This window comes from Equus przewalskii, chromosome 8 (assembly GCF_037783145.1).
Source record: "Equus przewalskii isolate Varuska chromosome 8, EquPr2, whole genome shotgun sequence".
In the NCBI taxonomy this organism is placed as follows: Eukaryota; Metazoa; Chordata; class Mammalia; order Perissodactyla; family Equidae; genus Equus; species Equus przewalskii.
In genome coordinates this window covers 45,446,718-45,465,064 of record NC_091838.1, presented here as the reverse complement: position 1 = coordinate 45,465,064, position 18,347 = coordinate 45,446,718, and the positions used below count along the sequence as shown (strand labels likewise).

The window sequence follows — 18,347 nt, the reverse complement described above, 5'->3', positions numbered from 1 at the left end:
TCTTGAAACTGGCCCCTTCCCTTGGAACCTCCAAGGGGTTTTTGTAGTACTGATCTTGAAGGGCAAGAATAAAACAACTTGGTGTCATTCACAAGACCAACACAAAATCATATTGTCTCTCCGTCTAATTAAAAAAAAAAAAAGACAGGGTTAAAGCGGAAGTATGTGACCTTTTCCAGAAATTTTTACACTTTCCCCCAGAAAAGTAACATGGTTTCTATGCCCAATTGAGACCCATAAAAACACATGCACAACTTATTATAAGTGCACTTTACAAGACTCCACATAAACAGAAGAGGCACTACAATTGAGTGAGTGCTCCCCCGGCCTTCTCAGACAACAGTCTCTCCAGACTCATTGCATCTGCCTTGTCAACAAGGGCCTCAGCACGAGGACCTTTAACATTCCCTGAGGCATTGTGATCGTCTGTAGGCCTCACTCTTTCAGCCCAGACTGGTCTTTAAGTAGAGAATACAGAAAATACTCAATTGCATTATTTGGTCTTCTCACTAAAAATAAAATTGGATGGTGACTTTTTTCATTAACTGATGTTACAATTACAGTGAGCATCACCAATATTTTCATTTCCTACTGATGGCTCTAAAGCAAACGAGTAGGGGGACACTGAACAGTGTGGGGCACAACGGCGAGTCTGGGTAGCATTCTGAGGGTTCCAAAGGCTTGCCTGCATATTGGGCTTTATGCTCCTTATAAATCTCTGCAATATATGGGATGCAGCACACGATACACTGTTCAAATAATCACAGGCCTGCCATTTGGCTTGTCTTAGTGTGTCCTTACTCAACACCACCCTCTCCCAGTCCCCGCACATGACAGGCCGTGTTGAGATCATGTTTCCTCCTCACTCCCAAGGTTGATTTTAGGAACCCAGCAGCAGATCACCATTACAGAGTAAAAACAAAAGTCCTGAAAGACAGAGGTACTTCTACACCCTGCTCGTCATAGATAAACTCCCTGATGCAGAAACACTTGGCTATACCACAAAGGCCAACACATAAAATTAGCACACAGGAAATACACAAAAATTTTCTTCACACTACATTCTACCAAAACATGGACCTGTTTTCTAAAACAAAGAGAAGCTATTACTAACAAGTATAGCAAACACAACAATGACAACCTAATACTTTTAAAAGGGGCAAAACACTTGAGGTGTTTGGTACTAAGTCTGCTGAGGACCAGCAGTGATCTGGGCATGACTGCCACAAGAGCACAAACTACTGTTGCCACATTTCCTCCCCTCGTCCCTCCAGCCATCTCTCTCTTCCACTGAACTTCTTGGCCTCCATTGTCACATCAAATCCCCAGCCTCTTCTCCCATCCAAGAAAAACCCTGCTCCTTCCCGCATGCTCAGAAATTACTATTAAAACTTCCAAAGAGTGAACCTTCTCTCCATTTAAAACATTCTAAGATTTTGAAGAAATTAAATTTTAAGGCACATTCACAATTGGAAAAACAAAAGTTAAAATATGTGAAGGCACAGAAGTATTTCAATCTCATAACTGCACAAGCTTCTTACCCAGCCACCAATACTTGTCCATAAGGTCACAAAGGACATTTAACAGAAAACTAGTCCGACAAAGTTGCTTGGGGAAAAAAGAGGTTCTATGGCCAAATAAGTTTGGGAACCAGTGTACAGTAAAGTTCCACTTTTCCTGCACAAAAGCAGAGGCAAAAAGCTATACTTTGCAGACAACTGAGCAAATTGCATTTTACAAAAATAAGACAATTAGCAACTATATTATAATTTAGGTAAGTGCAACTAATACCATTATCACAGCCACCAACTTACCTATCTCAAGAGGCTATGTTTTCCCGAAAAGCATTCTAGGAAACCAAAAATCTCATCTTTGAAATAACATTAAAAAATCTCTAATCAGTAACTCAGATACAAATTAAAAATCCACAAATTTAAGATGTGTGTGCATTGTCAATCTGCATACATCTATATTCCTGACTTAACGAGATTCCCCTCATGAAGAGAAGCAGGAATTGGAACGGCCACCTACCAGCTGTCGTATGTATTCCTGAATGGAGTTTGGATAAACAAGCACAGTGACTGCAACCAAGGTGTTCAGGGCAAAATCGAAAATCTGGTAACAGAAGAATGGGATGATCCAGGCGGCATGTTGCTAAACATAGGAGAAAATAAGATGTTAATGTGTTCAGTATTACAAAACATTATTGCTTTGAATTCAGAGAAATCTTTTCTTAATCTAAAGGGAAATGGAGGAACAGAGATTCATTAAACCAGGTCATGATGGCAACTGGGAAGCCAAATAGAAGCAGTCAACAAACAGGGCTCTGTGAACATTTCTGAGACTATAACATTGGTTTTCCACATAATACTAATAAGAGATTTGAACTTTCAAAGATTCTTATAGGAAACTGAGAATAATCACTTACTTCTTACAGACAACTGCACAGTTTACATGTATAAGGGACGGAGAAAAAGGCCCAGGACCTTATTTCAAAGGTGCTTACCTTGTATGCTCCGTAAGTAGCCATTGCACATATTAGGATCATGAGAAGAGAAATTGCAATAGCAATGCACATGTCTGCCAAAAAAAAAAAGAAAATCAGTAGCAGATCCACTGTTTAAACATTATTTAGTCTCTTCTCAAAGGCATTTTGTTTATAAACCAATCATAAGTGAGAACTTTATATTAAGTAAACCACCAGAGCTCTTTCGGAATTTGAGAAGATGATGGTCAATGGGTGTAAAGTGCCCAAAAGATGTACTTCCTAAATCATATGTCCACAGACAAGAGATTGATCTATAAATAAGTTGTACTTCAAAAAAGGGAAAGAGATATTGGTTACAGATATAAAAAAAAAATCTGGTCCTTTGGTCCATTGAATTACATATATAATGAATTAGGTACTCTTTTAACATATGAGTGTCTAACATGTATCTTATAAACTTATGTGTGTCTCATGCCCCTATTAAAACCCTCCACTGGCTTCCCATCTCATTTAAATTAAAATCTCAGTTTCTTATCATGGCCTTTACGTCTCTGTTTATTCTAGAGCATGCCCACCTCTCTAATCTCAACCCACATTTCTTGCTTACTATAATCCAGCCACACCATTTGGTTCACTGGACACAGCAAGATCACTCCATCTTAGGGCCTTGCATTTTTAGTGCCACTGAGTAGAAGCTGCATCACTCATTTTCACATGACTAGTTCTGCCTGTTTTTTTTTTTTTTTTTGGTGAGGAAGGTTGGCCCTGAGCTAACATCTGTTGCCAATCCTCCTCTTTTTTTCACTTGAGGAAGATTAGCCCTGAGCTAACATCTGTGCCAATCTTCCTCTATTTTTTGTACATGAGATGCCTCCACAGAATGGCTGATGAGTGGAGTAGGTCCACATCCAGGATCCAAACCTGAGAACCCAGGCCACCCAGGCCACCAAAGCAGAGTGTATGGAACTTTAACCACTCGGCCATGGGGCTGGCCCCCAGAGATGAGAGGATTTTAAGCAGGAGGCTTGCAAACAGAAGCACAGGGTCAAAGTACATTCTAGGACAGAATGCAGACACATCAACAAAAACCATCTGCCATCTTAACAAAATGAAGGTTCCTCAACTTGGTTTATAGATTTAATGCAATAAAGTCATATGATGCTGATGGCTTTTATTAAAGGAGTGAAAATTTGATTTGCAAAGAAAAAAAATTTTTTTTTTTTTAAGATTGGCACCTGAGCTAACAACTGTTGCCAATCTTCTTCTTTTTTTTTTTCCTGCTTTTTCTCCCCAAATCCCCCCAGTACACAGTTGTACATTTTAGTTGTGGGTCCTTCTAGTTGTGGCATGTGGGATGCTGCCTCAGCACGGCCTGTCAAGCGGTGCCTTGTCTGCACCCAGGATCCGAACCAGTGAAACCCTGGGCCGCCGAAGCAGAGCATGCGAAAAATGAAGCTTATGAGAATGATTAGTACTAGTTAGTAGTTAAAAGATGATTTTTTTCAGGATACGTACATATTGTATAGTTTCTTGTGAGGGAAGAGGTACCTACAAGGAAATTTCACGGGTGCCTCATAGTATGCAAAAAACCTTTATAAAAAAAAGTTTTACATGCAAAAACCTCCTCCTTAAATGCAAGGGGAAAGTCTGTGTACACATGCATGTGTGTAAGCACACAGATGCATTCCAGTGACGTCATCTGTATGTGAGGCAATGAGGGCACAGGCTCATCTCTCCTGCATAAAGCTCTGACCACACAGTGGAATGTCCTTTGTCTGCTCTCTGTTGTCCCCATTTATAAGTGTGCTTTTTCCTCAATGACCTAGGCACTGTATTATTTCATTTAATCCTCCTAACAACTCTAAGAGATAGGTACTATTCACTCCATTTTAGAGAAGAAAAAAAAGACTAAGAGAGGACAAGTACCTTGTCCAAGGTTGCCCAGCTAGTAAGTGGTGGATGAGATATCCCACCCCCAGGGTCAGTATCTTAGCTAGTGTGCTACCTGGATGTGAAGGACGCAGATCAAACGCAAGAGAGGAGGTCACAGCGCTGGGGAAATCAGACAGCCGCCTGAAAATGAGCTAGACATCAGTATGCACTGATTACGTGCAAAGCCTGTTAGAATTTATAGCAATCTCTGAAACTTGAACTCAGGCAGAAGTTTATTATTTTCTTCTTTGTCTACTTCAATGATTTCCAAATTCTGTGTGAGCATATTTCATAATTGATGAGGATTTTTAGGCTGGTTAATTTTAAAACTACAGATGAGAAGCAGGCTCCGAGGAGTGGAATTTGCTTGCCCCTTTGTTGGGAAACATTTACATTTCTAAGGGAAACCTCTATCTGTAAAGATGCCTCCCTCTCTGTGCCAAGAAGAAGGGAGACGGCCTCATCTCTAGAAACTCTTAATGCCAGAGGCAAGAACTTAAGTTGGTTACTGTCTGGCAACCTCATGTAACTGACCACCTCCCCACCCCCCAAATCCTCCTTTGTCTTTAGCTGAGGATAAAATTCAAGCGGTGACTTCTGCCATTTACTCAATCCGGTTTGATTCTTATCTAAAATTTGTGGGACGGCCAAATGGCCGGACCCTAAGGGCACTGACACCATTTTAACTTTTTTACATATTCTTTGTCTTGTAAAGAGATAACTCACATACCTACGCCTTAAATTTAGCCTTACTCTCCACCCAACTTTGCAGCAGCAGCGGCAGCCCCAACATGCCGGCAGCAGCTCTGCCTGCCCATGGGTCCTGTCCCCATGCCAGCGGCGGCAGCAGCAGCTCCCCATGCCAGCAGCATCTCTGACTGCCCGTGGGTCCTGTCCCCACGCAGCAGCTCTGACTGCCCATGGGTCGTGTCCCCATGGTGGCAGCAGAAGATCTGACTGCCCATGGGTCCTGTCCCCATGCTATTCTATACTATTCTCTAAATAAAAGAGCACTACTGCCAGATCTTAAGGGTCTAAGAAATCTTTCTTTCAACTCCTCGGCTCACCGACCCTGCATCAATAATGAGAAAAAAATTAATTTTATAGAAGCCAGCCCATTATAGGATATTTTTTACCACATAGATCTTAAAAGAGATAGATAGACAAGCAAACAAATAACTCAAGGAGGTATTCAAAAAATAAAAATACTAATATAACCTACAAAAAGAATAACCTTAATGGGAGCTGCATGTCCTATTCTGAAGAAAAAAAACCTCCAGAACTAAATCTCATAGATCTTAAAAAAAAATTTAAATTTACATCTTTTCCAAAGAATATAAAACAAATTTAAAAGGTAAAAATAAAACTAAAGTCATAGAATAAAGTATCCTATCACCATTCATAATGAGATACTATTTACCATAAAAAATGTTAGTTTCAGATGATGAAATTTTCAAAATTCTATTCCTATAGATGATTACAGCAAACACACGGATCAGACTGAATACATCACAGGCATGTGGAACGGCTTCGGCAGAAGCAAAGTGTAAATCAAATAAAAGCACAGAGCAGACAAGGTAGAGCGGGCTGATGCACCTGTCCCCTGGCAGCCTAGAGCACAGGCCAGCGCCTCTGAAACGACGTGGAGCGCCCCACGGTAAACATGAGAATTACTCTGGAGGAATTAAAACTCACTCCTTTTAATAACGTCACAGGCAAACAAGGAAATGGTTCTAATAACAACACAGGTACTTGTACAATCAGTTATAGTACTGGTCAGTGACAGGAAGATCCTTTACTCATTCTTTGCACCAACCCAAAGTCAGAGTACACTGACGGCACATTGTTTCCTAAATTAAACTCCTGCCTTAATAATGTAGTTTTAATTTGAAAAGGATCCTAAGAAAAACTATACCACAGACCACAAAAGATATAATTAGAAAATGTTTCCTGATACTTGGCCAATTAATCATTGAGGCAGCATAGGCATATAAAGGGGTCCCCTGAAACGCCTTGGTTTGAACAACCTAGCTCATCTTCTCTTATGCCTGTTGGATTTGTTTCCTTCCCGTGAAACTCGCAGTTAGCTAGGCAACTGCCTGCTGTATGGCCCACATCTGGCTTGCCTACTCACATCATTCTTACGTCTCAATTTCCTCTAATTTTTGGCCACATTTCCGGCACAGCAGTTCATAAAAAAACAAACAGTATTTGGGGTATATTCTCACCATGAAGTCTAGAGAACTCTTTTCAGCTGAATTCACAGCAACACTATAAGCTACTAAGACCCAAAGGCCCAGCCTCACCCCCGGGGCCTCAGGAAACTCGGGCCGAGTCCCGACTGCAGCTCCTCCCTCGGGAGGCTGAAAGCCTGGGGAAGAGCGAGCAGTAAAGACTAACTGGAGTCCTCCAAAACGGAGGGCGGTTCTAACAGAGCTTTTGCAGGTTTGTGACAAATGTTTCTAACTTTTTATTAAAGTATATTGTGACAGAAGAGTTTTGTGTAACTTGCTAATTTACAACTTTAATCTTAAACCCAGAATTTATTGCACGAATACTCAATAGATTCATGTAATGGGATAAACGTTGTGAGTCTGCAAAGATTAAGAGGCCACAATCTTTGCTCTCCGATGCTCAGCATCTACTAGGAAGAGCGGGAAGAATTCAACAGATGAAGAGCTAGTGGAGTTAAGAGGCAGTGAAATTATTTTCAGCCAAGAGGAACAACAAAGAATTTATCTGAGTCCATGCTTACTTGGGCTGGATCTTTTTTTCCCTCCTAAATGTTTTTTTATTGAGATATAATTCACATGCCATAAAATTCACCACTTTAAAAAGAATATAATTCATTGGATTTGTTTAGTATATTCAACAAAGTTGCACAACCATCACCACTAATTCCAGAATATTTTCATTCTCCCAAAAATTACCCCACTAGCAGTTACTCCCCATTCCCCCCTCCTTCCAGCCCTTGGCAACCACTAATCCACTTTTGGTCTTTACGAATTTGCCTATTCTGTACATTTCATATAAATGGAATCATACAATATGTGGCCTGTGGTGTCTGGCTTCTTTCACTTAGCATAATGTTTTCAAGGTTCGTCCATGTTGTAGGGCCTAAAGATTTAAAATAAGCTACAAAAAGTTAGGAAGGATTACTTAAGTAATATATGTACTCAAATGTCCAGTTCAGAGAATGTCTCTTAACTCCCTACCCTCTAAGATAAGGAAATTAGATCCTTCCAGCCACATTCTTAGATGGAAAGATTTATACTGATATAATTAAGTCTTAAAAGCTTGCTTATATAAGAATAGAAAAATTAATAAACAGCATTTACATTTTTTGTGATTATGTTCACTGGAGAACAAAGTTGTGTGACCAGATCTGAAGAAAAGGAAACAAAATGAATTTAATAAAAAATATGCATGGGGGCTGGCCTGGTTGCATAGTGGTTAAGTTCATGTGCTCTGCTTCAGAGGCCCAGGGTTTGCCGGACCAGAGTTCACTGGTTCTGATCCCGGCCACAGCCCTTTGTACTGCTTATCAAGCCATGCTGTGACAGGCATCCCACATATAAGGTAGAGGAAGATGGGCACAGATGTCAGCTCAGGGCCAATCTTGCTCAGCAAGAAGAGGAGGACTGGCAGCAGATGTTAGTTCAAGGCTAATCTTCCTCAAAAGAAAAAACAAGAACAACAACAAAAATATGCATGGAAAAAATGTCGGAAACCTGTTGATGGACACTAAAGAAGGCTGCATAGCTGGAAAGGCGTAAGTCGTAATCAGATATTTTTAAAAAGTTGCACAACTCTGTAAATTTACTAAAAATCATTGAATTGTATAATTAAAATGGGTAAACTTTATGGTATATAAATTATACCTCAATAAAGCTTAAAAAAGATGTAGGGGCTGGCCCTGTGGCCAAGTGGTTAAGTTCATGCACTCCACTTCGGCGGCTGGGGGTCTCATCGGTTCAGATCCTGGGTACATACATGGCACGGCTCATCAAGCCATGCTGAGACAGCATCTCACACAGCATAACCAAAAGGACCCACAACTAGAATATACAACTATGTACTGGGGGGCTTTGGGGAGAAGAAGAAAAAGAAAAAAAGACTGGCAACAGATGTTAGCTCAGGTGCCAATCTTTAAATAAATAAATAAATAAAGACGTAAAACATATTAAAACATTCAATCCCACCTTCTAATGTGTCTTCCTCTTGTGCAGAGGCTAAAAAGCTTAAAGCTAAATTTTCCAGATTTCCTTGCAGCTGGATGCTGGAAGCAGATCAGGCTCACTCACTTAGACGTAGACACATAACAAAGGCTCTGTCCCTGGCCCATTTTTAGTCTAGTTTTAGTAAGAATTCTACTGAGTCAATTTACTGAAAATCCCTCACCCTTGGTATCTGATCGTGTTGATATCTGATCAAATTCCTTACCCCCACCATCTATAACTTATCATCGTGGCCTGCCTTCTGTAAGAATCTCCCAGGCTCGATGCTTCCTCTTAGTAATTTTCCATCCACTGACCCGGACCCTGCTCCTTGGCTATAAATCCCCACTTGTCCTTGCTGGAGTGGGAGTTGAGCCCAATCTCTCTCCCCTATTGCAAACCCCATGGTAGTAGCCGCTCTTGAATAAAGTCTTCCCTACCATTTTTAACGTGTCTGAATAATTTCTTCATTAACACACAGTAAAACTGAAAAAGCAAGACTCAGAAGAATGCATACTGTGTGAATCTACTATATAAACTTCAAGCACATGAACATCAAACAAGAAACCAATCAGTGATACACACGTACGTGGGAAGTCTATAAAGAAAAGCAAAGGAACGGGAAAGAGTTCTGGAGAGTGGCTACCTCTGAGGTCAGAGGAAACGACACGCAATCAGGAAGGAACATACAGGGCTCTTTCGACAGTAAGGTAAAATTCAATTTTTAAATCAAGTAATGGGTACACAAGTACTTAGAGTACCGTTATGCAGTATATTTTCTAAATATTGTTTTATACCTATTCAATATTTAATAAGAGATAATTCTATAAAGAATGAGGAACTTCAAATTACTGTTAATGGAAAAAAGCAAGATAGGTGTTCATTGTACACAAAAGTTTTACGAAAGGTGTGAATTTTTTTTTTTAAGCTATGCATCTGAGCTAACATCAGTTGCCAATCTTTTTTTTTTTTCCTTTTTTTCTTCTTCTCCTCAAAACCTCCCAGTACATAGTTGTATATTCTAGTTGCAGGTCCTTCTGGTTGTGGCATGTGGGACGCCACCTCAGCATGGCCTGATGAGCAGTGCCGTGTCCGTGCCCAGGATCCAAACCAGCAAAACCCTGGGCCGCTGAAGTGGAGCAAATGAACTTAACCACTCGGCCACGGGGCCGGCTCCCTGAATTTTTTCAAAATAAAGATTTGGAAGGAAAAAAATGATCGTCACACTAAATCTATGCTAAATTGTAAATCACATCCTGATTTCAAAAACATTAAAATGCAAACAACAACAAAAGGCATCATCAGAGAAGCAGCAGGGAGGAGAAAAAAGAGCAAAGAGGAGAAGCCCTGGGTGCCTGAGCTACTCCAGCTCCCGCCCCACCACTGGCAAGCTCAGGCCTCCAAAGAATCAAGGGCTCTGCAGGCTTAATGCATCTAATTTAAAAAAGACATTTGGGGGCCGGCCCCGTGGCATAGTGGTTAGGTTTGGTGTGCTCTGCTTTGGCTTCACAGGTTCGGATCCCAGGCACAGACCTACACCACTTGTCAGCCACGCTGTGGGGGCCAGCCTGCTGACATAGTGGTTAAGTTCACACGCTCCATTTTGGTGGCCCAGTGTTTGCAGGTTTGGATCCCGAGCATGGACCTAGCACCACTCATCAAGCAAAAACAGGGAGATCGGCAACAGATGTTAGCTCAGGGCCAATCTTCCTTACAAAAAAAAGAAAAGAAAAGAAATGCCACATATAAAACAGAGGAAGACTGGCATAGAAGTTACCTCAGGGCTAATCTTCCTCAAGCAAAAAAGGAGGAAGACTGGCAAAAGATGTTAGCTCAGGGCCAATCTTCTTCAGCAAAAAGGAAAAAAAGACATTTGGCAAAGTTTGGTTATGATATTCTTGTGGGGAAATGTGCACCAAGCAAAATAGTTTGGTTAAGTGGAACATCCAGATAAGTAGGTAATGATTCTATCAGACATCTTCCATTTGCCTTTCCAAATCCACTCTTCACCAGCCAGTTTTCTGCCCTAGGAGGCAGACCTATATGGGCCATCAACAAGGCTCCCTCACCCTCTGGCTTTAGTTGCGTTCAGCCGATGAGGATCCTAGACAAGAGATCAGAGGGAGGGAAGAGAGCAAGGCTGCCCCCTGATGTGAGACTGTCCTGGGTTGGCTGTGGCCCTAGACCAAAGGTCACTGCTCCTTATGAAGAGGTTAACTCTGTCTGACTCTCTCATTCCCAGCTCCAGGAACCACAGCCTCCCATTCACTCTTCAGGTCTAGACAGACTAACAGCTGGCCCTGATTCTCCAGGTCACTTCACCACCTCTGATGGTCTTCTTACACCTACATCTTTGTAAAAAGATCTCCTTGAAAATATATATTCATTGAATTACCCTTAAAAAAAAAATAAGCAAGATGTAGTCAAGCTGTAGAATATGCAACCTTTTGAGCATGTGACTGAAGAGATAAACAGATGAAAGGATGGGAAGATGGGAGGGTAGATGGATAAAAACAAAGGGCCAGGATGGGTCCTATGGCTCAGCTTCCCCTGCTGGTGCGTAAGTGTGTTATTTCCTCAAGGCTGTTGGGATCTTTACGTGTAAGCGGACAAGCCATGCGGACTGACTGCCAGGTTGGTTTGGGGATTTGAGAATAGAGAGCAGGTAGGCAGCCTGCGGCCCCTTCCAAAGGCCACAGCAAGGAGAGCTTTACCCTGCAGTGCCAACAACCATACAGAAAATCCCAGTTGATCTTTTTTTTCTATTTCTTAGTTTTTATTATCAAAACTTTCAAGCATACACAGAAGCATATAAGTATACACAGAGACGTATAATGAATGCCCATCACCCATCTTGCCCGTATTGTTTCATCTCTGGTCACTCTATTTTTGTCTATTCTAACACTGATGGAAATTTGGATTGTTTCCAATTTTGGGCTATTATGAATAAAGCTACTATGACCATTTTATACACGGCTTATGATGGACACAAGCATTCATTTCTGTAGAGTACATATCTCGAAATGGAACTGCTGGGTCATCGGGCAGACACACATTTAGTTTGTCCAAAGCAGTTGTATGATTTACACTCCCAGCCGCAGCTGCAGAATTCCAGTGGCTCCCCATGCAGATCAGCCGGCGGTACTGTCCACTCTGCTGATGTTGGCCATTTTGGAGGGGTGTAGCAATTCACTACTGTGCTTGTAAGCTGGGCTTCCTTTACAACTAATAATGTGGAGAATATTTTCATATGCTCATTGGTCAGATGGATATCTTTTTTTGTGAACTATTTGTTTTCGTCTTATTGATTTCACCCAGAACCATTTACTAAAAAGACCAGCCTTTCTCCAAAAAATGTAGCAGTATCTTTATCGTAAATTAGGGGACCATATATGGTAACCATCAATTCTTGATTATTTTTATGGCTATTTCCTTCCTCAGGCCAGGTCTGACTACCTAGTGTATAAAATAAAAATAAGTTTGACTAGAATAAGACAAATCTGCTGCAAAATTATTCAGAAATTGGGGCTGGCCCCATGGCCTAGTGGTTAAGTTTGGCACATGATGCTTCAGTGGCTTGGGTTCAGCTCCCGGCACAGACCTACACCACTAGTTGGCAGCCATGCTGTGGCAGCAACCCACATACCAAATGAGGAAGACTGGCACAGACGCTAGCTCAGGGTGATCTTCCTCAGAAGAAAACAAAAAAGAAAGAAAGAAAAAAAGTAATCAGAAATTAATTCGGATGATCTGTTGTTTGGTATTATGCATAGCACTGATACTTCCTGGTACCAGTCTCTGCCAATCCATCAAAATTTCACAAATAAAATTCCATGACGTCTACTTCTACTCAAAGTAAGTTATGTGTGTTTAACAACACGGCGCACACACACGCTTTTCAACCATTAGCCTTTGATTTAAGTCAGTAGACAGCAACATGTTTTAAACTTCTTATTTTGAAATCATTTGATTTACAAGAAAGTTGCAAAAATAGAGAGTTAAAGAATACGCTTCACTCTGCTTCCCCTAATAGCAACAATTTGCTTAACCACAGTACAGTGATCAAAACGACGAAATTAACATTTGTACAATACTCTTAATTAAACTACTGGCTTTATTTGAATTTCAACTGTTTCCTCCTAATGTCCTTTTCCTGTTTTCAGAATTGAATCCAGGATTTCATACTGCATTTAGTTGTTTCCTTATTCTTTCCTGGTACAGTTAATTTTTTTAAAAACATAAAAAAACGCATATATTTATTTATAAATTACAAATACGCATTACTAATATTTTTGTATTATATAAAAAAATATATATAAATAGAAATGTTAAAGGGCTAGATTTAAAAACAAAGTGAAATTCTTTTATTTTTTTTCGGGGGTGAGGAAGATTGGCCCTGAGCTAACATCTGTTGCCAATCTTCCTCTTTTTGCTTGAGGAAGACTGGCCCTGAGCTAACATCTGTGCCAATCTTCCTTTATTTTATATGTGGGATGCCGCAACAGCACAGCTTGATGAGCGGTGTGTAGGTCCACCCCCATGATCTGAACCCATGAACTCCGAGCCACCAAAGCGGAGTGCACAAACTTAACCACCATGCCACCAAGCTGGACCCAAAGTGAAATTTTTACATTTTCTTTATCCCTCTGGATTCTCCTAGATGCACATTTTAATGTAAATAATGGGAAGTTGGCTTTCTTCTACCAGGTCATTTCAGTAAAATATCACATGGAGAAGTGAGACACATTCCTGCTGTGTCCTTCTTAACAGAATCTTCAGATGGCTACCATCATTCCAAAAAGATATCAACTTATATTCCATATAATCCCATAGTTTTCCAGCATATTCTATAATTTTCAAGAACAATTTAAAGCAGTTGATTATATCAATTTGGAGACTATTTCATTCTATCCACAAGTGAGTTAAATACAGACAGGCTTGTCAGACATGATGACTTTTGACCTACAAACTTCTTAAAGAAAGGAGATCAAAATGTATAAAAAGAAAATGTAAAAGGAAATGTAAAAGGAAAGAAGTTTAAAAAAATGATTCACTCAAGTGAATATCCACTCCTCTGTACCTTTTTAACCATGTGACTTAAACGATCGATAGTTGTAAAAGTAATTACAACTATTCATTCACTCCTTTCAAAAAATGAAATAGGAGAGAAATCTCAAATGCACTGGAATTAATATCCAGGACATTACAAAACGATTACTATTTTAATGTCTTAAGTACCAGCAAGTCTTTGAAGTCAGCTAAATTAAGCCTATACCATCAGATAGTCATTACCCGGCTTAATCTCTGGCAATTAGAACAAGGCATGCAGTGTGACTATTTGATTCAGATAGAACCATAGCTGTATCATTTAAAACTTCTTTTTCTAACCTCAAGGACCTTAGAAAAGGAATCCTGCTACTGGAAACAATGAAACATAATTTATTTTTAAATGTCAATCAAACATTATATTTATAAGCTTATATAGTCTTTTAACTCAGGGGTAGGAAGGCAGAGAAATGTTAATTTAATATTAATGAAACTCATCATCCTTTCTGGAAGAATTCCTAAGATTAACACGGTTATTCAGATAGAGAGAATGAGCAACGTTACAGCAGAAGTCATGTCGCAGTCTGACAAGGTCCCGGACCCCAGGACAACGCAGCGCCCTGACTTCTCAGTACACAGCAGGAAGCACCGGCGGTGGAAGATGATGGATAGAAAGCGTCTCCTGGTTTTCCATCCACTCCACTACCAGTTGCTCTCAGGCTCCTCCTTCTGACGGCTACTGTTAGGGCTCCTTCAGGGCTCAATCCTGGGCCCCCTTCCCATTTCTCTTCACTATTTCCCTACCATGAACACCACTTTCAGGCCGATGTCCTCGTATTACCTCAGCCCAGATGTCTGGTCACAGATTCACATCTCCAGCCAGCTTTTTCATCTCTCCACTTTAAAACAGCTCATGTTTAAAGTGTAACATATCGAAACAAAAATAGCTAGTAAACAGTGAAATATTTTGAGCACTTATTAGGGCCAGACCCCATTCTAAGCATTTTTCATGTGCGAATGTATTTCATCACCGCAACAATTGCATGAGGTGGACACTAAGGTCCCCTCCTATCCTTCAGAGGAGGAAAGGAAGGCGCACAGCGGTAGTGACCGGCCCAGTGTTAACACATTCACAGTTAATACACGGCAGGGTCAGGATTCAACTGAGGTCTCTGGCTTCAGGGCCCATACTCCTAAAAACTACGCTAAGCTACTTAAGTCAAAGTCAAGTTTTCTCCCTGAGGCGTGTTCCCAGCTCCTGACCCCAGGAAAGACGCAGGTCATTTACTCAAGCTGGAAAGGAGTCATCTTTGACTCCCCTTTTCCTCACCACCCATACCAGCAAGTTCTGTCAATCCTATCTCCAAAACCCACTCTCTCCCCATCCCCAGTGTAGCCTGGATTGCAGAGAAATGTTCCCAAAACCAGTTTCCCACTCTCTGTGCTCACACACCCAGTCCCCTAAATACAAGCTCCACTCAGCAACCAAAAGGATCTTCTTAAAACAGATCAGTTCATGACCACTGAACTACCTCAAACCACGGAATAGCTTTTCCTCACCCTGAGAACAAAATCCGCCGCCTCGCCACGTCTCGAGAAGGGTCCCGCTCTACCTCTAAAACTGCATCTGGGGCCGGCCTCATGGCGCAGTGGTTAAGTTTGCACCTTCAGCTTCGGCGGGCTGGGGTTCACCAGTTCGGATCCTGGGTGCAGACCTACACACTGCTTGTCAAGCGCACACGTCCGCATCCCTGTGCACAATTCCATTTATCTGGAAAAAGGCCCCAAATCCACCAGATAACCAGCAACATAGTTTCTGGAATGGAGAATGATCACCTCCTGGAAGGAAGGTAAACACTGAAACGACTGTGTCACGCACACTGTGTGAAGACACAACGAGATAGGCATTATCCTTCTAACCTTCCTCCCTGCCGTTTGCTGCCTCTCCTCCCAAACAGGCCCAAAAGGCCCAGAGTAAGAAGATTATGACAAAGCAATAACTTTAAAAATGGGTAAGTTAACATAAGATGAAAAAAAGAAAAAAGAGATCTTACGTAGACTCTTGCACTTAGAACAGAGGCAGAATATGGACAGCACATAAATATTTGTTGATCTAATTTGTAACAATGGAAAAACAGTTAAGCACCAGTTCAAACAGGCCAGGAATCAATATTAGTAATTCAACAGGAAGAACTGGCAGCCAGGTTCCCTGCATCCAAAAATACCAAAATATCTACAACTGCTATCTGATGTACTTACTGGCATCATCCATGAATTCAAAGTCACCTCCTAGTTCAGAACTTGAAAAGTGATACTGATCTGGATCTGCCAGGGCGCTCAGCAGAATCAACAGTACCACGGCATTGATGACCTGCAAGAAGAAAGAAAAAAATCAAGCAACCCCAAGATATAGTCCTTATAACAGAAATTATACTGACCACGTGGAGTTCAGCTTCAACAGCTGCTTAACCAACACTAAAGGCCACCTACTGAGGGAGCAGGCAAACATTCCCAAGGCAGACACACGCCAGCCCATTCAGATGCAGCCAAGGGCACACGGGTTGGGGCACAGGCAACAGCTGGATTCCACCTCACTGCCCCCCTGGGCCGGGCACCCTAGAGCAATAAACAAGCGTCACAAACATAGGTGGCAGCCCTGACGCCACTGGCTAGAAAAGGACAAAAACTCTCCCATTAGCCACGCACACTCTAATGAGCAACCGCGAGACTTTTCAGGTGATCAAACAATTTCCACAGGCTCAGACAATCAGAGCTTTGAGACCATCTAAGAAAGAGTCAGAGAAGGAATGCAAAGCTACTTAGTGGCAGAGCCAAGACGGTGACTCCTGCAGTAATACATGGGAGCCCCTTTCTGTCCCAGGCCCACACTTCTGTGTTCTGGATACTGCTGAAGACACATCCCTCAGGTCCTTCACACTCAGCTGTCTAAGTGGAATTCATCTTCCTTAACATCGCCCACCTCTGCTCCTCTTTCTCTGTCTCTATCTTAAAAAACAGCACCACCGTTAATAATTAAAAGTGGAAACCATTCAGCACCGTGCTAAGTGCTTTACGTGGATTCTCTCTCTCATGCCCTGCAATAACCTATTGAAGGAGATATTAAATTATCCCTATTTTATAGATGAGAAAACTGAGGCTCAGGGGTTGCAAATATTGCCCCAAATCAGGTAGCTAACAAAAGGGAGGAAAGGGGTTTAAATCCAGGAATTTCAATTCCCAAAGCCAATCTCTTAGTCTCCTGCTCATACTTGAAGCCTGACCCCGTCTGGGCTCACCGCCTTCCTCACCCAACAGCCAGCCTCCTGCACAATTCTGACCATTCTCCTCCCGCACTTCTGCTCCCTTTACTCCTCCTGAGTGCCCTTGCTGCATCCTTTGCACATGTACCAGCCATGGCAGGGCTGCAGGGGCAGCTGTCCTACATTTCAGGGGAGGCATAAGCTGAGACTGGGTTATTTCTCCTTTTCTCTAAGTTTAAAAACTTATGATAGAGTTTCTACTCTTGTCAAAATGGAGAGAAAAGATGAATGACTTTCACACACAGAGAAAATTCTTTTACTAACAATGTTAACTAAAGTCATCCTTACTATAAAAACCATATTTGGAAATACCTATTTATAGAAGAGGTTCAAACGGAGAGTCGGTTATTTGTTTACAAAACATCCACTCCAGAATCCATTTCAAATGGCAATCCCAAGTGATTGTTTTAGGATTGTTGTAGGATTTGGAATAATTATTTTTCTTCCTCTTTTTTCCAAACTGTCTAATATGGTGTGATTGCTTTTTGAAAAAAACCTATACTAATGAGAACAGCAATTTCGCAAAGTATGCATGTATATCACTAATTGAAATAGAAACTACCAGCATGTGGTTAAAATTTTTTCAGGCTACAAAAGTGTATACAGTGGAAAGCGAATCTCCCTCCTACTCCCACCCACCAGTCACCCTCCCCACAGCGGTTATGAGAACTACCGTTTCTTGCTTCCCTCCAAAGATCCAAGAAACCTCACGGCACATTTTAAGAGAACGTGATCAGCAAAACTCTAGTTGAACACAACTTTTCTGAACATATCTAAGAGTTACAGGAAGGTGCGAATTAGTCCCACGACTGGCACCCGACGTTCGGCAAAGATGTTCTTCGATAAACTGTCAAGTTTTCTTGGCATTTCATTCCCTCTACACCCTTATCTTTGGAAAAGGCAGTCGGTCCAAAGATTATGGACTGAAATAAAATCAGATGAAATAACCTAAGAGTGTGTTTTTAAAAAGAACAGCACCATACAAGGATAACGTATTCATTTTTGTTATTGTAACGGGGTAGGTTTTAAGGTTGAAAAAGGAAAAGCATAAATTTGGGATTCATGGGTGAAGTTTTCATGAAGGGGTGGAGCAGGGAGGGTAAGAGAAGATGGAAAGCTGAGGAGGCAGTGCAGGGAGTCTGCTTAAGCAATCACAGCTGCAGGGCTAGGCGCAGAGTTTGGATTTTATTCCAAGTGTAACAAGAAGCCAGTGGCGAATATTAAGGAAGAGAAGAGTGTGATCTCATTGGGCTTCAAATGAGTAAATTATGTTAAACACCTAGAAGGGTGACTGTCCCATAAGAGCCACTCAAATTAGTTCCCCCACCTCCTCAAACCTCAATA

At 41.4% G+C, this 18,347-nt stretch overlaps 1 protein-coding gene across 1 annotated transcript in view; it reads right to left on the bottom strand.

Annotated features, from left to right (window-relative positions):
- Positions 1-18,347, bottom strand: part of LAPTM4B (lysosomal protein transmembrane 4 beta) — a 67,654-nt gene that overhangs the window by 29,186 nt on the left and 20,121 nt on the right. Inside the window, exons 2-4 of the mRNA XM_070631810.1 lie at positions 15,943-16,054; positions 2,507-2,580; positions 2,032-2,154 (exon numbers count right to left, since the gene is read on the bottom strand). Of these exons, the coding sequence (XP_070487911.1) occupies positions 2,032-2,154; positions 2,507-2,580; positions 15,943-16,054 (309 nt within the window). The remainder of the gene's footprint in view (positions 1-2,031; positions 2,155-2,506; positions 2,581-15,942; positions 16,055-18,347) is intronic.